The 23,043-nt window shown below is 35.1% G+C and overlaps 1 protein-coding gene across 1 annotated transcript; it reads left to right on the forward strand.

Moving 5' to 3' along the window:
- Positions 1-1,478: 1,478 nt before the first annotated feature.
- Positions 1,479-20,471, forward strand: LOC107555263 (dystrobrevin alpha-like). The gene is made up of 23 exons (XM_016238010.1): positions 1,479-1,540; positions 1,617-1,636; positions 5,320-5,400; positions 5,491-5,704; positions 5,911-5,996; positions 6,641-6,795; positions 7,823-7,928; positions 8,085-8,251; positions 9,209-9,333; positions 9,487-9,495; positions 9,667-9,750; positions 10,865-10,930; positions 11,823-11,915; positions 13,915-14,002; positions 14,284-14,372; positions 14,455-14,568; positions 15,910-16,006; positions 16,109-16,129; positions 17,057-17,249; positions 18,089-18,178; positions 18,266-18,350; positions 18,458-18,554; positions 19,789-20,471. The coding sequence occupies exons 1-23, from the start codon at positions 1,479-1,481 to the stop codon at positions 19,831-19,833; spliced, it is 2,187 nt and encodes a 728-aa protein (XP_016093496.1). The 3' UTR covers positions 19,834-20,471.
- Positions 20,472-23,043: the final 2,572 nt, after the last annotated feature.

The raw sequence follows: 23,043 nt of genomic DNA on the forward strand, positions 1-23,043 counted from the left end.
ACAATTCAGAGTAAAATAGATAACATTCAATGGAGGAAAACATGATTATTACCATATAAATACTGTATACCCAATAAAGTGAAATAAGTGCATTTTATAATTTTGCGTAATATATACCCTTGTAACGCTGTTGTGTCGAAATGTTGTGATGTAGCTGATATATGCACCTTCTGTAAAAAAGAAAGTGAAGATATTTGTCACTTATTTTTCTTTTGTAATGTTCCTATTGTTTTTCTAAAGTTAATATGAACTGTAATTGACACATTACGGATGTTGTTTGCTTTTTTGAAAACCAAAACAAATCTTTAGAATCTGCTGTTAACTTTCTTATCCTTGTGGCAAAATTCAGTTTTAACAAACAAAGGTTTCTTAAGAAAATACCTACTTTTATAGCTGTCTTATGTGAAGTAGAAGATTTAATTAAATCACTAAGAGTAATTAATAACAAAAAATGTATTTCTTTTTTTGAAGCGATGTGATGAGATCTTTCATGTACCGTGATTAATACCTGTTTTGGTTTTTTTATTTAGTTATTAGTATTTTTGTAATCCTCTTTTCTTTATTTGTTCTGTTCCTGCCTTTCTTTATGTTCATAAAAAAGCACTGATTTCCCTATTTCTTAGAACTAAATACACAAAATTTCCTTTATCTCCCAAAATTAAAGAAAATCATTTAAACATTTAAAATGGGATATATCCATCCAGTGAGTACTTAAGATTTGGATTTGATTCCAATAAATGTATATTCTGTGATGACATTGAAACCACGGATCATCTGTTTTTTCATTGTAAATATGTGGATGCTTTATGGTCTGATATTCATGACTGGCTTTACCCAAAGGTACGTTACCTTGAAAGTTTCATTCTAAAGGACATTATCTATGGACTTGTAATGAACAATAACAATGATGATGTTCTGGTCAATAGCATCCTTATGCTGGGAAAATTTTATATTCACAAATCTAGGTTTTTGAAAGTAAAACCAGCCTTTTATGCATTTCATAATGAGTTTCTTTTGTATACAAAAACCCTTAAAGTGATAAAAAAAGAAAAATGCAATAATTCTGTTTTCTATTATTATGGATTATGATCTACAAGAAAAACCCTAGCCCCCCTTCAAGGAATATATATATATATATTTTTTATTAAAAAAAAAAAAAATTTTCCCTCTCTCTGTTCTCTCCTTTTTTTGTTGTTGTATTTGTATGCACCTGTTCTGTATATTGTAATGTGAAGATGTTTTGATACGGCCAAATTGTTTGTACATTAATGATTGTTAAATAAAAAATAAAAAATAAAATAAAAAAAGCACTGATGGTTGTCTTCAGTGGAGAGCTCCCGCATTACGTCACGTCAAAGCAAGCGAGCAGCAGAGGTCTGAGATCCGCGGCGCTCTCCGCGAGTCTGATGCGAACCTGAACAGACTTTTGTCTTCGAACGCCGAAATTGTCGTCGATAAAGCGCGTCGTTCTAGCGCAGATGGGCTTCAGTGAACGCAGAGGAGCTGAATTGAAACCCGTTTTGGCGATGACAGGCGTTTGGTGAGTAGCCTAGCAAGTGCACAGAGCTCCAGACGCCTCTCTTCATTGTGAACGCTCCACAGTCTGCTACTAACAGGCATCATGCAGACTCTGCAAGTAAGATATTAATAGTGTGTATCTGGAACATCATGTCCGAAATCATGATGTGAAGAACTATAATATTTAACTGTATGAATTTTGGGGATATGAGTACTTATAAATTCAGCTTATTTCTGCATGCATAATCTATTTATATAATTACATGCATTTGGTTGAGGATTTTAAATGCAGTGAGTGTGTGCTGGTTTACTGTTTTAACTGATAAAATTCCCCTAGGTCAGTAAATACCTATTTTACAAAGTGCCTTTACATTGTAAACATAAACATTGTTGGGATTTGATTTGCATTTTCTGTACTTTAAGTGAAATTTTAATAGTAAGACGTTTGGAAAATAGGTTATATTAGGGTGTCCATGCACAGAAAGTCAATCTGTGTTCATAAAAGTTATTTCTTAATTTGCTGTGCCATATTAATGGTAAGAAAATAGACTGCATGTTGTTTTTGAAGTGCATCATTATATTAATTCATCTAATAAAACAAATGGAGATGAGTGAGAAGACCACATTAGAAGGACTTTCCTGTAAACATGTACGTGTAAATCACAGTCTGAATGGGCTGGGAGACTTTACCCAGAGTTCTGTGCTGCTTCATGGCGGTACCATGACAATCAGAGCATACGGGCAGTTACTGTGTCTGATTGGTGGAAAAAGCAGTTAACTTGAGTAATGGTTCACTTTGCTGCGGATAGAGTTCTCATGGAATCCAATTCACAGCTTTCACAGCAGCCCAAGACGGGACTAAATGTGCAAAAGTAAATGAAATCTCTTTTCATTCAGACATTGGAATTGATTTATATTTCCATAAACGGCATTTTTAATTGCATATAAAATGCATAAATAATGGCAAAAATGTGAATTACTTAAGAAACTGTATATGTCTATTTACAATTTTAAATAGCTTATTTTATATATATATATATATATATATATATATATATATACACACACACATTTGTTTTTACTGTTTTCTCATCAATTACATTACATATAATTTTGCCCAGAACATTACAGGGAAATATATTAATGCATGCTAATGGTATATTTTTCCAATAAGGCAGTTCCATGGTGTGTTTGTTTTACCTGCATGGCGAAAGCATTGAGGGCAGCAGAGACCGGACCCTTCTCAGCCGAAATAATATAAAAACAAACATATATGTATGTATATATTCCATTTTAGCCTGTATTAATGTCAGCTTCGTCTGTTATCTAGCAATGGCGTTTCTCAAATAGATGCATTATGTGGTTTTGGAAAAATGCAATAGCATTAGCTGCTATCAGTTACTCCCACAGACGGTTTAATGCGAGTAATCCAGCACTAATTACTCGGTGAAGATACTCCGAACAGTTGCTTTGTGTAGAACATGACTTTGTCCTCCAGGTCAGATCTGTACATCGTATATGCCAACCGACGTCAAGCGCGAGCCAAATCAAAAAGCACAATTTCAAGTTTTTCATTCAACCTGCCATGCTAAATAAATCACCCACAGAGAGTGTTGAAAAATGGAGTCGGGCTCAAAATGCCTGGATGCCACCGACTGTCCAAAAAGGATATTTATAGGCTCGGAGATCCCAGAGCCACAATAAAAGGAGAAGGCGAGAGAGAGAAAAAGATTAGAAGACCGACTCTGTGAAATATGGGATCTCTCTAGAAATGTCCCATTAGAGGGCTTGAATTACAGTCTTCTCTAGCAAGCCATTCTTGCGGAGCCTCATCATTTTGCCTAATAATTTCACACAGAGAGTCTTTAAACTGCAAACAACTCCACAGGCCCTCTATTTCAAATACTGTAAATTCTCTTCTTACTGACCCCCAACTTTTTGAATGGTAGTCATGCTAACAGTTCTCCAAAGGGATTTCCCTGTTGAGAAAAAACATCTTCAACCAGTCTAAAGCCCCGTTCACACCAAGAATGATAACTATAAAGATAACGATATTAGCATCCACACCAGCGATATCTCTATTTCAAATACTGTAAATTCTCTTCTTACTGACCCCCAACTTTTTGAATGGTAGTCATGCTAACAGTTCTCCAAAGGGATTTCCCTGTTGAGAAAAAAACATCTTCAACCAGTCTAAAGCCCGTTCACACCAAGAATGATAACTATAAAGATAACGATATTAGCATCCACACCAGCGAATGGTATCGTCTGTTTATTCTAAGCGCACGTTCATCTGCCGCTTTAAATTCTCATGCTTGTTACAGCAGGATGGATTCTGATTGGCTGTCAATTTTTTTTATTGTTCATCAGCTGGAGAAAAATGGTTTTGAAAGTGACTCCAATGATATCGTTTCTCTTTGTCTTTATCGTTATAGTTGTGGTGTGGACTCTGCTATTCTTTAAAACAGAGAGCTGACACAATATTTAGTATTTCTAAGGCTCTAATCCGCTAATAGCATTAAAGGGGTCATATGATGTTGCTAAAAAGAACAGTATTTTGTGTATTTGGTGTAATGAAATGTGTTTATGCGGTTTAAGGTTAAAAAAACACATTATTTTCCACATACTGTACATTATTGTTTCTCCTCTATGCCCCGCCTTTCTGAAACGCGTAAATTTTTACAAAGCTCATCGGTCTGAAAAGCAAGGTGTGCTGTGATTGGCCGAATACCTCAAGCGTGTGACGGAAATGTTACGCCCCTTGCCATACTGTGATGATTCAAAAAAACATGAAAACCCATTATAAACGAGGCATTCGTTGCATCCAGTGGGGACATAATTATGGATTATAATGACTTATACTCTCTTTTTACGCATTGCGTTGCATCACGCCACGTAAACATAAAACCATGTCTGCATTTGTGATTGGAGAAATGACAAGCCCTACTCTACAATGCCCAAAAAACTCGTTTTAAATATATAAAATATAAAAACTCTTTAAATATAAAAAAACGTACTTACAATCTGTGAGTCAGAACAGCCGGCATTGTAGTCTACTCTACCAGGATCAGGAAACAGTCCTCCATAAAATGCGCTGCACACATCTGAATATTTGGGTTGAAGTGTTCTGGAACAGTGTTGTAAATACAACTTAACCACTGATTTCTAGCCGTGTCCATTTTTGGAAGGCCAAACAAAGTAGTTTTGCTTTCACAACGAAACACAGCGTCACGGCCTAGAGTGAGCGGCGGCGGCCTAGAATGAGCAGAGGCCGGGGGCTAGAGTGAGGAACGGCTGGAGGGCTAGAGGGAGCAGAGGCCGGGGGCTAGGGGGCGTAGACATGTGGGGGCGTGTTCGAACGAGCCGTTTTAGGTAGGCGTGGTTGACTCTCAACTTTTATAAAGAATATCTCTTTGGATTGGAGACTGTAGTCTTTGCAACTTTACAGATCTTCTTTATGCACCAAGAGCTTGTAACACTCCAAAGAGAAAGGAAAAATTTTAATCGCATCATATGACCCCTTTAATATTGAGAATGATATTTAGAACTATATCTTTATCGTTATCTTTAATGTTATCATCCTTGGTGTGAACGGGCCTTAAGGTGGTCTTTTAACCTATAGCCAAGCTGTTTAGTCTGGTCTGTTTTGCTGGTTATAGAGTGGTTTTCGGCTTTTGACCACTGGTCAAAGCCACCTAAACAACACCTTGACCATCTTAAACCAGCTAAGATTTCTTTGGCTGATTTAAGCTGTATGTTTGGACATGTACGTTCATTAGATGTGATGTTTTCATCTCACAGGTGCACTAGATCTGGACTCTATCAGACTGTCCACATACAGGACAGCATGCAAGCTGAGATTCATTCAGAAGAGGTGCAACTGTAAGAATGCAGGTGTTTTAGTATTTACTGTAATTTTATGTTTTGAAAATGATGCAATTCCATTTGCCAGTTGTTCTTTGCTTCTTGCAGTGCATTTGGTGGATATCTGGAATATTATCGAGGTTTTCCGGGAAAACAGACTCAACTCCATGGACCTCAACACAGAGTTCTCAGTGTCACATTTGCAAGCAATTCTGTCCACCATCTTTTACCAGCTAAACAAGCGCTTGCCCACAACCCACCAGATCAATGTAGACCAGTCCATCTCGTACCTCCTCAACTTCCTGTTAGCGGCCTACGACCCGTAAGAAACCCTGCGGAGTTGCCTTAAATCTGTCTGAATGTATGACATATAGTATTCACATTTCTTTAAGAGTAGAAAGAAAAAAGTTCATTTGAAGCTTAATTTCCTGTATATGGCAGCTTTCATGAGGACTCTTCATAATCTTCACTTGAATTGCTAAATGTGACCATCTAAATGTGTTAGTTGACAGTTGTGTCTTTTTCTAGGGAAGGAGTGGGAAAGATCTCGGTTTTTGTGGTGAAGATGGCCCTGGCTGCTCTCTGTGGAGGGAAGATTTTGGATAAACTAAGATGTAAGTTTCACTTTGGATTTGCCTTTGAACTGATGTGTGTTCAATGGTTTGATGCTGATTAATGGGCGCTTAAGTGAATGGACTCGATTAATCATTCTATCATCATTTTAAAGGTCAGAGCAGTTGTCATTACTTGAAAGTCACTTCTAACCATGAGGCATATTCGCCTCTCATGACCTTGTCAGTGTAGCTAAAACTTCTCACCTCGTTTCTGGTGAATCATTTCTAGTAATGACACTTTAGACTTACAAAACTGTTCAAAAGTTTGGGGTTGGTAAGATTTTTAAAAATAAATTTAAAGTCTCTTATGCTCACCAAGGCTGACACTGGAATTTTTTTGATGCATAAAAGAACATTTATTTGAAATAAATTTGAATTTGTAACATTGCAAATGTCTTTGCTGTCACTTTTGATCAATTTAATGTGCCCTTGCTGAATGAAAGTCTGAGTTTCTTTCAAAAAATAAATAAATGAATAAAATTGAACAGTAGTGTAAAAGCTGATATTTCATTGAAGTACTAAAAATGTCTAGATGTTAAATATTGTGTACAATTAAGAAGTTGTTGCTATGCTACCTGGATCTAGTATAACATAGTTTATTTAAAAAAAAAAATGAAATTGATTGCTTGTCTTTTTTCCTCAAGATGTATTTTCACAGATATCAGACCCAAACGGAGTGATGATATACTCACAGTTCGACCAGTTCCTAAGAGAGGTATTGAAACTGCCCATGACGGTTTTTGAGGGACCATCTTTTGGCTACACTGAGCAGTCCACAAGAACCTGCTTTCCGCAAGAGGTTTGAGAGGACTTTTAATAATAAAATAATAATAATAAAATAATTTCTTATTTATTTAAGCTGTCGGACACAACCATTCAAAAGTTTGGGTTTTTTTTTATTTCTTTTTTTAATTAGTATTAAAATTAATAATGATTCATAATGAATAATTATTATAAGGATGCATTAAATTGATCTAAAGTGACACATTTATAATATTACAAAAGATTTCTATTTCATATTAGAATGATTTCTGAAGGATCACTGAAGACTGGAGTAATGATGCTGAAAATTCAGCATGGCATCACAGGAATATATTACATTTTACAATATATTACAATAGAAAACAGTTATTTTTAAATTGTAATAATATTCCACAATATTACTGTTTTTTTTAGTGCATTTTTGATCAAATAAATGTAGCCTTGGTAAGCATAAGAGACTTCTTTAAAAAACATTAAATTATCTTACGGACTGCAAACCTTTGAATGTTAGTGTACTTCTTTTTTTTTTTGCATGGCATTTATAATATTACAAAAGATTTCTATTTCATATTAGAATGATTTCTGAAGGATCACTGAAGACTGGAGTAATGATGCTGAAAATTCAGCATGGCATCACAGGAATATATTACATTTTACAATATATTACAATAGAAAACAGTTATTTTAAATTGTAATAATATTCCACAATATTACTGTTTTTTTACTGCATTTTTGATCAAATAAATGTAGCCTTGGTAAGCATAAGAGACTTCTTTAAAAAACATTAAATTATCTTACGGACTGCAAACCTTTGAATGTTAGTGTACTTCTTTTTTTTTTTGCATGGAGGACAATACAACAGGTGAAAAGTTTCACAGTAAGCAAGACTTTACAAGTAAGCAAAACCCTAGCAAGCATGCAGTTGCAAATAGCAGCGGCCTTGCAATCAACAGCAAGCACCATTCACAATTTCTTTAGAAAATGTAAAAAGCAAAACTGTTTTTTTCTTATATGCACATGGTATTTATTGACTCATTTGTTTACTAACTGCTGTCCTTCCTCAGAAAAAGGTCTCGCTCAATGTGTTTCTTGACACGTTCGTGTCGGATCCTCCTCCTCAGTGTCTGGTTTGGTTACCGCTGATGCATCGGCTGGCAAATGTTGAGAACGGTGTGCTTTACGCATGTTTATTTCATTTTTGTAGCAAACCATACATAGGCTTAGCAATATGTTAGTACTTCCTTCAGCCATTCATAGCCTAAAAACAAATATTGTGACCACATTCAATTAGTAAAGTTGACTTGATTTTGCTCCTCTCTTCTCTAGTCTTCCATCCTGTGGAGTGCTCCTACTGCCACAGCCAGAGCATGATGGGATTCCGCTACCGGTGCCAACAATGTGATAATTACCAACTCTGCCAAGAGTGTTTCTGGAGGGGCCATGCCTCGGGCAGCCATAGCAACCAGCACCAGATGAAGGAGTACATGTCATGGGTAGGTGAACGGCCATGTGGGAACGTGACTGTGAGGAAGTGTCAGTGACAGCACGAGTCCTGTCATCCAAACAGCCTTTAGCCTTTGACAGTGTATGCCAGAAATCACTGTCAAATCACTGTATGCCTTTACACTAAATCTGATTTGAACTCTGAGCATTGAATTTGCCACTTTGGTAGCATTTGGTAACTTTTAGATTTTAGTCAAAGTTACTTGTGTTTGGGAAGATTTTTTTCATGTTTTTGAAAGAAACACTCAGCAAGGCTGAATATATTTGATAAAAAATGACAGTAAAACCGGAATATCATGAAATATTATTCCAATTTAAAATAACTGTTTTCTATTTGAATATGTTGTAAAATGTAATTTATTTCTATGATGCAATGCTGAATTTTCAGCATCATTACTCCAGTCTTCAGTGTCACATGATCCTTCAGAAATCATTCTAATATGCTGATTTGCTGCTCAAGAAACATTTCATGATACATTTTTTTCAAAATTTTCTGATGATAGAAAGTTCAAAATAGCAGCATTTATTTGAAATCTTTGAAATGTCTTTACTGTCACGTTTGAGCAATATAATGCGTCCTTGCTGAATAAAAGTATTAATTTCTTTAAAAAAGTCTTACAGATTTCAGTCTTCCAGGCAAATGAAATATGCAAAAATTGCTGAAAATAAATACACACTTATTTTACACAGTATTTACAAAAAAAGGTAAATAAATTATTTTACATGACCATTTTCTACCCTGTCTCTGACTATTATAATTAAACTTATTATTTGTTACTGTACCTTTAAGACCTCTATATGTAAGTAATCCCTATTCTATGAGTATTTCTCCATAAACATTTATATTTATTTAAAAAGAGCAAAGAAAATCCTGGTTTTCAAAATATGGTTCAATTAAACATATTCATGAATATTTTTATAATTTTTTTCCCTTTGTTTTGCTCCAGAAATCTCCAGCTAAGAAGTTGTCAGACGCTCTCAGTAAATCTCTGGGTTGTGCCTCCAGTCGAGAGCCTCCTTACCCGACGTTCTCCGAAACGTCCGAGAAACCACTCAACCTCACTCACGTTATGTATGTTAACTCAGACAGCACCATATCCAACACATTTTGCTCGAATAATCCTCTTAAGTGTAAAATGACTGAGTGTATTACACTGAATGTAACATAAATTGTGCATGCTAACATTGTCTTGCGTTGTGCTTTTGCTTTTATGCTGCGAAACAGGGACACATGGTAAGTAAAGTGAGATGAATAGTTTAAATATATTCTCATGTTATATGATTTCACAATATTTCGATGGGGGAAAACTAATCTTAGACACACTGATATGTTTGACACTGTGCAGACAGACACACTGACACACTTTTATCGCAGTGCCTTAATTATTGTTTGCATTTGCTCCAGGCCTCCCAGACCTGTGACCAGTGGAAATGAATACATACTCTCTCACTCCATGCCTTCCTCAGGAAACCCTTACTCCAGCAAAACGTGAGTCGTTATAGGAGTATGTTTACAAGCATAAAGCTGAGCTTAAAGCATTCAAGCCTTTTTTTTTTTGTCTGTTATGCTTTTATTTGTATGTTCGGTAAGACAGGCTGCTATTACTATTTTGTTAAATAAAAAAACTGAAATAGAATAGATTATAAATATTGTATACTTAAATGAAAATTAGAAATATTTTCTTGGTAACTAACTGAAATAAATTCGTTGAAGTTGAAGTACTAAAAATACATAAATTAAAAAAAAAAAAAAAGTCTTAAAGGGTTAGTTCACCCAAAAATGAAAATTAGGCTGCACGCGGAAACGCAGCGGAGAGATCAAAACAAAACAACAGTCACTAATTAGAAGTACAAAACGAGGATTGGTAAAAAAGAATGTCGGAGGATTTGGATATAAGCCAAGAGGAGACTGGTTTTCCTTTGCTAAAGTAAGGAAACTTTGCTTCCTTTGCTCCTGTTAACAAACGTTGGTTTTCACGAGACTCACCGGCGCATGCGCAAAGCCGACCTCATACGTCATCCTCCCGGAGCTGCTTCCAGTGTACAACAGTGAGCGCAAGCTAGATTCAAGTGATTATTACGTTTTGAATATAGATATTTTTCTTACAAAAACGCATCGATTCGCTACAGAAGGCCTTTGTTCACCCCCCGGAGCCGTGTGAGACACTTTTTTTTATGGAAGGGAGCTTTTTATTTCACGTCTTTTGGACTGATGCATGCAACACCAGCTGACTGCAATGATAGAGCTTGAAAGATTTTCAATTTTTTATATAACTCCGACTGGATTTGTCTGAAAGAAGAAAGTCATATACACCTAGGATGCCTCGGGGGTGAGTAAAAAACAAAAAAATTTTGGGTGAGCTAACCCTTTAAAAAAAACAAATAGCAATTGCAAAAGCACTAAAACTTAAAGAAAACTGAAAAAAAGAAAGGTAATTCAAAATATTATTAAATACTGTAATAGTATATAAATGCTACTAAAATACAGTAACTGCTGTAAACATGTTCTGATCCCTTTGTGGTGTGTTTTAAACATGTTTGTGTAAGTATACATGTGTTGCCTATTAATTTGTTTTATTATGTCTCATTTTGGGGGTAAAAAGAGGTGCTCATGATGAGACGAAGCAAATGTTTTCACGGACAACCCCAGATCTTTTAAAAGGGAAAGGGTAAGTCAACTTGGATGAAATAATGGCACTATTATCTGTTGTAAGCGCAACAGGCGTGTAAAGGAATAACAAGGAGTAAAGATCATCTTGTAATGGGATACATGGGACTGTTTTGAGTAGAGTAGCAGATGAAAACAAGGCTGTGAGGGATTGAAGTACAGCCCGTTTAAGGTGTTTTACGGTTTTGTCCCTGATTGGCTTTGGTTCAGACAAAAAAAATGTGAGAATATGTCCTTTGTCCATTGCAAATTTATAAAAGACTCATTTGGATTGTACTTCCATCCCACGCAACCCAATTCCATTTGCATCAAGTTAAAGGAATAGTTCACCCAAAAAGGAAAATTAGCTGAAAACGTACTCACCCTCAGGCCATCCAAGATGTAGATGAGTTTGTTTCTTCATGGGAAAAGACTTGCTCACTAATGGATCCTCTGCAGTGAATGGGTGCCATCAGAATGAGAGTCCAAACAGCCGATAAAAACAGGACAATAATCTAGTCCTTTAATTATCTTCTTGTCAAGTGATGTCATGTTTGTAAGAAACAAATCCAGCTGTTTGGACTCTCATTCTGACGGCACCCATTCACTGCAGAGGATCCATTGGTGAGCAAGTGATGTGATGCTAAATTTCTCCACATTTTTTCCTGATGAAGAAACAAACTCATCTACATCTTGGATAGCCTGTATGTTTTCAGCAAATTTTCATTTTTGAATGGACTATTCCTTTAAATATGTCATCTCAACTATTTGCATTCTGTATTATTATTAATGCATTCAAATAATTCATAATTGTATAGTGGAATCGTAAGTAGATGAGAAGTTAAGATCGTGAAGTGTTTTTTTTAGACCCCATTATTTTTCATCTCATCTGTGTTTGTGAAACATGGTTTCAGGGTTCAGTACAGCCTCGATATTGCCGATAGGCTCGCTGATGAGCACATACTTATCGGCCTTTATGTGAATCTCCTCCGAAAGGACCGTTCATGGTCAGTGTGAGCTGTCGGTCTGCTGAGGTTGCTGTGGCAGTTTTCTTCCTAATCTGTTTTTAGAGCTCAAAGGTCACCATGTCAGTCTGGTAATACCCAGAATGCAGTGTAACATTGTTAATGTCAAACTATCATTTGAGGAAACAATGGAGGTTTTTCCACAGTTTCAATGTATCTAATATAATCTCTGCATTTTAGAAAGGACACCAGATGTGGGATGGTGACTATTCTGGCCACAGTGCTGTCTTATGTTTGCAGCTTGCTAAGCTTCTGTTGTGTTTAAGCAGTGTATTTACTCTGTGTTAAACCTATTACATTTCACTGCCATAGAGCGCAGCGGTCCGGAAGTAAAAATGCCCTTCATTTTCCCCATAGAGAGATTTACATTAAGGCTAATGTATTAACGTTTCAATACAGAACTACCTTGAGCTCTGAGGGTGTATAGTGATAAAATATGCTTCTATAGAGCTTCATATGCTTCATATTTAATTACTGAACTCCCAGTGAAGGACTACACAACCTATAATCCTACACTATCCATAATTCACCAATCAGAGAAGTTGCTGTTGTACAATATAAGTTTTATAAATGCATAAAAATTAAACTCATTGACTTATAATCTATATATTTATATTTTATTTTAATTATGTCATTCAAAATAGTAGATAGTGGTGTTAGCAACACCAAGGTTATGGGCTTGATTCCCATGGAATGTATGTTGTCAATGCAATGTCACTTCAGATACATTTATAAATATAATATTCATGGAATGAGAAGTCCCTTATTATTGTATTTGCATGTACTTTTTTTCAGATTTTCATGCATTTTTGCTACAATCACATGTTGCTATGATTCTCTTGAGAGTGTATTTGTTGGGTTCATGGATTTTTAATTGGCTATGGTGAAAATGAATAGAAAAAAATACATCCATAACCAGAGCTGCAGAAAGAAAAGTGCCATTCACTGTAGTGCTCTATTGCACCATATGTATGAACACAATAGTTCAACATGAGAACTATTAATAGCATCCCTCGCTTATTAAATAAATACTGCCAACTTCAATGAATCCATCCCAAACTCTAATTTGCCCTCTAATTCTAAAGACAAACATTTTTATGGACTCCTTTGGAATAATATTTTGTTCCCATCCATTATTCAAATAGTGTAAACTTCTAATTTGATTAACATAGGACAAATATATGATTGATTATTATAGACGGGTCTTTTATGTGTGTGTGAATTTTGTGTAGAAGTGCATGTAATTTTTGGGAAGATTTGTGTCGATTTGATGTGCAAGAACAGAAAATACACAATCAATTATCCATTTTCGGCTTGGCAACTAGTCTTTAAACAAGGACATGATTATGATGGATCTCAGAGTCACCAGTATCTCTGAATGAACCGGTTATCTTTGGCTACATGTTTCATTTGTTTTCTCGCTAGGCAACATCCTTCACTATAGTTGTTTCCCAGCAAAGATTTCTGATATTATGATTATCCTTGCGTTGCTCTTAACCTTGCAGTGCTTTTTTGGGAAACTGGGGCTCTGTGGTCTTCATGATTTGCTTAGATCCTGAAATGTGTTTACATGTGCTGGAAATTCTATCATTTCTGTGATTAGGACAGTACTGGTGGATAAGTTCTCTAAAATGATGTTCTTTTGATTCATAAAGGCTATTTAAAGGCTATACAGTTGGTAAAAATGTGCATTTTGAAACATACAACAAAGTTTTGTAGCTCTATCCTTCATGCATTTGTGTGTTAACTGTGTGTGTGTGTGTGTGCACACACACATACATGAAGGTTAGCGCAAGAAAGCAACAAAACTTTGTACAGGATGAATGGCTGAACCACTAGTTTGTTTACTTTCTATGCTTGAGCTTTGCATAGGCTTCTAATTGCTATATATAGTATATATAATGTTACAGTAAGTGCTTTTGTCATTCTGAACCGGTAACTATAAAGATGACCGAGCTCCACCCTTTTCTGTGATTGACAGTTTCCAGGAGAGCTGTAAAAACCAAGATGATGAGCACTTTCTCATTGCCCGTTACGCCTCCCGATTGGCTGCTGATGGAGCTGCAGCGGTAAGACAGCCAATCAGAGCACTTGCTCAGAGAAACATTCTATTATTCATCGAATATCAATGCCATACTTTTTGTCGAGAGAAGATCCGTTTTTTTTTCTTTTCCATTAATAGATTGATGTAACAGCATTTGGATGTTTGGGAAACCCATTTGAAAACAATCATTATTTGTGCTTGTGGTGCCACAGAAATTACACACTTCTTTAATTATTATGAATATGTGCAAATAAATTCATTTAAACAACTCGTTAACCTTATATACAACCTGACAACTGTGAACAGAAGACCAGAGTCCCGGCAGACATCTCTCTCTGTCTGGACTCCAACAAACAGCAGCGACAACTTATCGCCGAGCTAGAGAACAAGAACAAGTGAGTTTGAGTCTGTTTATTTTAGTATTGCAAAGTGACTTTGAATTAGCATTCTTGAAATGAATAAATTGTGTGTTTTCAGGGAGATTTTGCAAGAGATCCAACGCCTGAGGCAACAACATGAAGAAGCTTCCCAGCCTCCGTTAGACAAAAGCCAACAAAACCCAACGTTACTGGCTGAACTGAGACTGCTCAGGTAAACACCTGCGCGCACACACACAGCGTACAGCCGTGAATCAGACCTGAAACCTGATCGGATGTGGTGAACAACAGACGCTGATGGTTATGAGATAGACAGCATTGAAAGTGAGTGTAACCTGATCATGAACGAGTGAAAGCACTTTAAAAGCAATTTGCAACACTGAGGCTCCTTCCTGTTTGTGGACGTCACCAGTTCAGATTTGACTGAGCTAAGCATGGATATTTAAATAAGCTCTAGTCTTTTGGTTCCCAATGTTTACTGTGGTTTCATTCTAGCAATATTAATTGTAGGAACATGATATTTTGGTACTAGATTCATATTAAACAATTTATTAGGGAAGTGCTTTGTGTGGCAGTTTTGGTTTCTAAATGTGTTTTTATGACTATTTCCATAATAAACACTATAGCTTGTTTTATAAAAAACGTTATTCTATTTATGGAAATTAGAGTTGACCTATTATTGATAGTCTTCTGCAAATACCACAGTTAAGAATATGATTCCCAGGGAAGAACTATGGTAAATATTTATTTGTATATCCTTACACACCAGCTTTGGTTCCTAAATGTGTTTTTATTTCTATTTTCATAGGAAACACCATAGTTTGCTTTAAACCATTATAATATTTATGGAAATTAGATTTTAGCTGTCACCTATTGATAGTCTATTGCAAATACCACAGTTAAGAATATGATTCCATTCCATGGTAAATTTTTATATTATGGTAAATCATTTTTATATCCTTACCCACAAGTTTTGGTTTATAAATGTGTTTTTATTACTATTTTCATAATGAACGTGATAGAGGGTTTTGTAAAAACCATAATTACATTTTTAGAAATTAGATTTTACCTGTAAATAAAACCTACTGCAAGTACCATGTTATAGAATATGGTTCCTAGGGGAACATTTTACATTTATAAATTTTTTTTATATTTATACATTTATTTTTATATTTTGTAATGTTGTTTTTATATATTTTTACAAACCTGCTTTTAATGATTGGCATTTCTTTAAAGTAGAAAACATCTGATACAAACAGATTGGATGAATTGTGGGTGTTATGTGGCATTATGTATCTTATTCATAAACTATCCATAAACTGACTTAACCAGGCATTGCTTGCCTCTACACCCTACAAACTGTGTTCAGCACTGGTTGTGTGGGTGTGTTTACACCATTACCTAATTTGTATAATTTATTTAATAAATATGGTGGTAAATAGCACATGAAAATAGGGTCAAAAATCTGGTTGTTTATGGATCCACAATTCATTTTTGGTTAATGTTGAAGTTATATTGATAACTGTGTGGCTTTCTTTGTCTGATTGTGTCTCAGGCAGAGGAAGGAGGAGTTGGAGCAGAGGATGTCGGCCCTTCAGGAGAGCCGTCGAGAACTCATGGTCCAACTAGAGCAGCTCATGCTTCTGTTAAAGGTGAAAACACAACAAATGAAGATGACACGGTTTTAAAAAGTTAAATTCAGAATGTAGAAATGCAGAGTTCCATGTTAACAAGCTGAACTGCTCCATCTACAGGAAGAAGAGCTAAAAAGAGCCGTAAGTCTCAGAGTCTAGTAACAAAACTGTGTGTTAATATACTTGAGCTGATTTGAGATTAACTGTATGTTGTGTGTTTGTTCTTCCTAATATTAAACTTGTGAAATGTTTTGTGTTGGTTGTGTCTTTGGCATCCAGAACTTAACATTTGTTCATTTAGTATAACACAAATCTGTTAGACAGACTACATTTGAGCATGTCAATTACATACTCTAATTCTTCTTTATCAGTTTTTGAACAAACTAATAATACATTTTGATGTGTATTATTATTTTCATTGTTTGTGCTGTTGACGTGAATGATTGGCAAAAAATGGCAAAAACAAAACACAAAACTGAGACTTGTGAGCTTACACTTTTCATCACCAATAACACCAATCATTTTTAAGACAAACAACAATTTACTTATTAGACCATTTACCTGCAAAATGACATTATTATCATTCATTAATTTGCTAATCATTATTTAATTTACAAAGATTTGACTTTGTTATTTATATGTTTTGTCACTCATTCAACCACTATGGGCAGTTCATATTGTGGGATTTTCATATTGTGTTAATTCAGTGTTATTTTTATACTATTATTAATATTTTTAATTAGCCTTGTAATGTATTTGAGTTTTTTTTAGATTTTGTCATTTTTTTAACATTTCTATTTTGTTTTAAATGATTTATTTTAGTACTTCAACTTCAAATTATTTTCTTTCAGTTAGTTGCCAAGGCAATATTTCACATTTAAACTTAAATTTACATTTTTCAACTCCACTTTAAGTAAGCTTTTCATCTAATGTTTATATTTTATTTAATTGCAGCTTTATTTCAGTTAATGAAAATGATTTTTAATCATTTTAGTTTTATTAACAATAACAGCACAGGTTTAGCATTACATTTGTGTTATCTCCTGATAATTTCCTTTTGTATCCTAGAACCAGGGCCCTGGCCCCTCCCCTCGCTCCTCCCCCAGCCACACCATCAACACATCCATCCAATCAGTGTCCGGCAATACCACACCCATCCCCATGCCCGTCCAATCAACATCCAGCAATACCACACCCAGTCAGACACCTCAGGACTCGCTCATGGGCCTGGGAGGAGAGGTGCAGCAGGCCTTCGCTCAGGGTAACAAACATGTTCCCCTTGTGTTTTCATGAGTTTCACACATTCAACCTGCCCTGACAAAATAAAACAAAGGTTAAATACACCAGAGAGTTTTTTTTTAAATAGATTAAATACACCAGAGAATATACAGGTGCATCTCAATAAATTAGAATGTCGTGGAAAAGTTCATTTATTTCAGTAATTCAACTCAAATTGTGAAACTCGTGTATTAAATAAATTCAATGCACACAGACTGAAGTAGTTTAAGTCTTTGGTTCTTTTAATTGTGATGATTTTGGCTCACATTTAACAAAAACCCACCAATTCACTATCTCAACAAATTAGAATACTTCAAATGTGAGATTTGTGTTTTTGTTCAAGCATTTAAATGAATTATGCAGCAAAGTAATCATTTTGGAATAAGATTGCTTTTCTAGATTCTGTGTAAAAGGTGCTTTTGTTTATTTACTATTTCAGTGGTAACCAACAACTAAATCACATTGAACCCAAAATCATAATTTAAACTGATAAATAAAATCAATGATTTTGAAAGAAGTCTTATGCTCACCAAGGCTGCATTTATTTCCTTAATAATACAGTAAAAACAGTAAAATTGTGAAATATTATTACAATTTCAAATATCTGTTTTATATTTGAATATACTGAAAAGTGTAATTTATTGTTGTGATGCCAAGCTGAAGTTTCAGCATCATTACTCCAGTCTTCAGTGTCACATGTCCCTCATTCTAATGTACTGATTTTCTGCTCAAGAACCATTTCTGATTATTATCAACATTGAAAACGCATTTATATTTATTTAATATTATTAAATATGAAATCATTTTACTTCTTTATTAAAGGCTACAGAAGGAACTTCAGAAATGATCTCCTGGTAGCTGCAGACTCCATAACCAACACAATGTCTTCATTGGTGAAAGAACTTAACTCAGGTAATATCGAATTCATACACATACTCGATTATAATTATAGAATGAGTCATTCTCTGATGTTCAGACTTTGCCTTCAACCATGTTTAGAGGCGGGGAGTGAAACGGACAGCATCTCTGACCTCACGTTCCCAACATCAGACGTTCTCCACGCCAGGAGCTCTCCAAGATCAGGGTAACAAGAACTGGACTGAAACAGCTGCTGTTTTCACCTGCTAACTGCCGAATCATGTGTTGTCCAGATCTCCTGGGTGCGTGTTTACAGTGTTTCTGGTCTCATAGGGCAGCAGGTAAGCTGGAGTCTGGGGATTTCTATGGACATGATCTGGAAAAGCAGCTGAACAGAGAGCTGAAGATGGAACAGGACAAGAACGTCCTGGTGAGACACTTAAACAAAAAACCTTCTTCTAGGGGATTTCAAAGCAAAAACAGTAATGCAGAAGTAAGATCAGCTTCTGTCCAAATGAATATATGTGTACCAGAGCAGAGTTTTGCATGTGAAACACTGGAATATGCATATGACTGAACCAACCATCATTAGTCATTGTTTTACTCCTATTTATAATCTTTGCATTATTATGCTGCTAAACAGTAACAAAATTAGCTTCTTAATACAATGAGAATAAGATCAAAGAATACTGAAAGGAATGTTTCCTTCCTTTTTTTCCCAACAAAATATAAAGCAGCACAACTGTTTTAAACATTGATAATAATAAATGTTACTTATGAGCAGCAAATCAGCATATTAGCATGATTTCTGAAGGATCATGTGACACTGAAGACTGGAGTAATGATGCTGAAAATTCAGCTTTGCATCACAGAAATAAATAAAAAATTTAAAATATAGTGCAATAGAAAATAATAATTTTGCAATAATTTTTCACACTAGTACTGTTTTTACTATTTTTTTGATCAAATAAATGCAGCCTTGGTGAACATTTTAATGCATTAAAAACAAAACAAAAAAATCATTTGGCAGCATTATTTTTGCCTTTCAATGAAATGATACATGCATGTAACAAGTGGTTTATTTTTAAGATAAAAACCCCAGAAAAGATAAATAATATCTCCAATGTTTCTGTATTCGCACCAATATTGTCATCTGCCCCAAAGCCATTTTTAAGCAGCAAACTTTGGATGAATGTTCTGGGAAATATGCCACCGGTGTGTCACAAGTGCACTGCATCGCATATCAAATTTGATTTCTTTTTAATTGCTATAGAAATGAGATGAAATAGAAAAGAAATATCCATTAAACCAAATGGATATTTCATTGTAATGAACATATCCCCAGGCTGCTTCCAGGCACCTGTTTTTGAGTGGCGAGATGATGTTCATTTTAACCGTGCATCTGTACTGCTGCATGCAACGTGCCACAACTATTACCCCAAATTCCTTCCATGTCATGTATGGTATCAGGTCATTTTAGCGTGGTACGAAAAGCCTTATGAGGAACACTCGAGCAATTCTCAGATCTGTTTTTTCCAGGTGACTTTACAAGAATAGCTGCGTTTTAATAAGCAATGGTAAGTATTTTTCAGTTGAGCTGTGACTGATGCAATACAACAGTGTTTGATGGTTCAAACGAAGGTTTTCTCTTTGTCTCATCGCAGGGAGGAGGATCGAGCGACTCTGAAGCACTGTGCAACCAGGCCTGAGCTGGAACATGCCACACTTCTGAAAAGCATCAACAATACTGTGGTACACAACCCAATCTATAAATATAGAAATATATTTTTAGAATCTACAAGATGTTTTAAGACAAAACTGTGAACCGATTTTGGAAATGACAAATAATGGAACTGTCTACAACACCGCCAGTGCCATAAATCCAGTGATTATGAGATTATTTCATTTCCTTGGTGTTAATGTGTTCGGGTTCGGTTTATTTCCGTGTGTATCTGTTCAAACTTGTACTATATTTAAATATCTATTGGGTGAAGTTGGGGTGATCTTTACTGAAGCTGCTATCTTTACAAACGACACTTTTATTGTACATTAAGAGCATAACAGCCTGACCTGATGCTCTTTTAAAGCATATATACATACTGTATATAAAAAGAGTAGGATTATGTTGTAGTTTCAGTTTCTCTTTGAAGGATTTGAGATTTTCTCATAGTGTTTGATACACAAATACACTGCCTTAGCTTATCAGACTCCGTTTATTTTAATAGATGGATAGGTATGTGTACTTTGTTGCAATTTGTTAATTTTTCAAGACATACATTTGAATTAATAAGAACAGTCCAGAAACAGGTGAATCTCATATGTCACCAGTTCTTTTTTCCACTGTTATTTTAACATTTACGTTTTTTTTTTTGTAGGTTTATTTATCTTTATTTGTAATAAATTCCCAAAAATAAAAATGTAATATGTTTTGCATAAAGAAAATAAATCCTGTTTTTAAGAACATTACTATTTCTCACATTGTGACAATTAAGCACAACGTTGTAATACAATGTGTTTATTTAAGTCAGCCTAATAATTTATTCATGATATATATATATATACAGTATACACACATATATTCATTATTGCAGTATTATTTATTTAATTATTTATTCTCTTCATGCAAATTATATTGCATTGTTCTGGTTTCTTTTAGCAAAATTATTTTTTTCTTCGGATGTTAGAGTCTATTGCATGTTTTTTTGACAGGTTTCATGAGATTCACCCAAAACTCTGTACCTCTGCATTCAGTGGAAGATATTATTTGACTCCAAAGAGCACACAGTACATTTACCATGCTCTATTATTCAACTTGCAATGTTTTAAGAAACAATGAAACAGACATTTTTGAGACAAATATATGAGACAGCATCTGACACTACTGAATGTGCTGTTATGTTGAAAAAGCATTATTTGGTGTAAGATATGTTGATCTAGAAGAGAATTTTCATGCTTGATTTGATTTTGTCAGTAAATATGATTCCTTGTAAAGACCGTCTGTAGTAGACGGGTTAAGGAAGACTGGTTTGGCTTTGACCATCTCCAGACTCTTTCATTGATATGTTTTCTTTGATATGCTACTGTCACACTGCAGCGCTCACATTCTTCTCACGGTTTACTCCAGACGGACAGACAGTTATACAGCAGAACTACAACAACAACAACAAGAAAAGCAGCATCTGCACACTGCTGCCAACCATTGCACTTTTCAGTGATTTTGCATGGAACTAAATAATAATAAAAAATATTATGTTGTACAAGTATCAACATCAATGTCATGTTACTGTTATTTTATCAAATCTATATCTGTCTCTATATTTTCCATGTCTTTAGAGTTTGTTCCATGTTGGTTAAAGCTCATCTTTCATTTCAAATGACTTTGCACACAATGCTATTTTGAGTCGTCATGTGTTGATGCAATATACACAACGGCCAGTAGATGTCAGTGTTGAATAATTATTTTTCCCATCGGACAACAAAAATCACATTAGGATTTAGAAATGATCAAATTAACTTAAATGTAAATTAATCAAATTGAATTAATGACATAAAAAAATAAAATAATATTTATAAAAAAAATTATTTGATTTAATCATTTGGGACGTTCTCACAACTTTAATTATAAATAATCAAATTATTAATAATGAAAGAATTATTTTAGTATTTAACTCGTAATTTAACGTTTTTATTTTTAGAATTTTAAATGTTATCGTTTTTAATATGTTTATGTAGCTTTTATAAATATTTATATTTATATTTCAGTTTTAGTTATTTTAGTACCTTTAGTGAAACTAAAAGAAAATGAGAAATGTTTAACTGGAAACTGGTTGAAAAATAAGCTTGTATGTGCACGCGCGTGTGTGTGTGTGCATATTTTATTTTATTTTATTTCAGTTAACATTTATTATTTTTCAAGTAACTCAAATGTTTTTATGCTTTTACTTTTATTTATAATAACCTTGTGAATGAGACCCCTGTCAGGTCTACATTTGCATGTAAATAGGCTTTAAGTGATTATTTTTACTACATGATGTGGCTACTACAATGTGACAAAAACGCCATGTGTTTTATTTTGTAAATATTGATTTATTAGACTGTCTGCTCCCCATTATTTAGGAACCTGGAATCTTACAATGAAACAAAAGTAGATTATTTGGAGACTTCAACATCCACCTAGATAAACCTCAGGCTGCAGACTTCCACACTCTGCTTGCCTCTTTTGAGCTCAAGCGAGTGTTAACTACGGCTACTCACAAATCAGGCAACCAACTGGACCTTATTTACACACGACACTGCTCCACTGATCATGTGCTGGTTACTCCACTGCACACCTCGGATCACTTCCTCCTCACTCTTAACCTCAACATGATACCTGACACAACACATACCCCTCCACATGTCACTTTTCTACGTAACCTACGCTCTCTCTCACCCTCCCGGCTATCTGCTATGGTTTCATCTTTGCTTCCTTCCCTGAACAGTTATCATCTCTTGATGTTAACTGTGCTACTGATACTTTCTGCTCCACTCTTACGTCTTGTTTAGACAGTGTCTTCCCCTTGTCTTCCAGGCTAGGTCGTACCACCTCTTCTGCCCCTTGGCTATCTGATGTTCTCCGTGAGCATCGTTCTAAGCTCAGAGCTGCAGAAAGAGTATGGTGCAAATCACAAAATCCTACTGACCTTAATGTATATCAATCACTCATCTTCATTCTCTGCTAATGCCTCCACTGCTAAAAGGACATACTATCACAACAAAATGAACAATTCGCCTAACTCTTGCATGCTCTTTAAAACATTTTCCTCCCTCGTTTGTCCTCCTCCTCCCCCTCCGTCATCAACTCTAACAGCTGACGACTTTGCCACATTCTTCATTAATAAAATTACAAACCTCAGTGCACAATTTGCCACACCACAAAC

Source organism: Sinocyclocheilus grahami, unplaced genomic scaffold, assembly GCF_001515645.1.
Source record: "Sinocyclocheilus grahami isolate Dianchi unplaced genomic scaffold, SAMN03320097.WGS_v1.1 scaffold19.1, whole genome shotgun sequence".
Classification (NCBI taxonomy): domain Eukaryota; kingdom Metazoa; phylum Chordata; class Actinopteri; order Cypriniformes; family Cyprinidae; genus Sinocyclocheilus; species Sinocyclocheilus grahami.

What these genes read in the sequence shown, in the direction of transcription:
- LOC107555263 (XM_016238010.1), top strand. Translation starts at nt 1,479, where the DNA reads ATGGGCTTCAGTGAACGCAGAGGAGCTGAATTGAAACCCGTTTTGGCG. An exon ending in AACCCTTACTCCAGCAAAAC is followed by an intron (nt 9,751 to 10,864) that starts GTGAGTCGTTAT and finishes GGGGGTAAAAAG; the next exon opens with AGGTGCTCATGATGAGACGA. An exon ending in AAGAAGAGCTAAAAAGAGCC is followed by an intron (nt 16,130 to 17,056) that starts GTAAGTCTCAGA and finishes TTTGTATCCTAG; the next exon opens with AACCAGGGCCCTGGCCCCTC.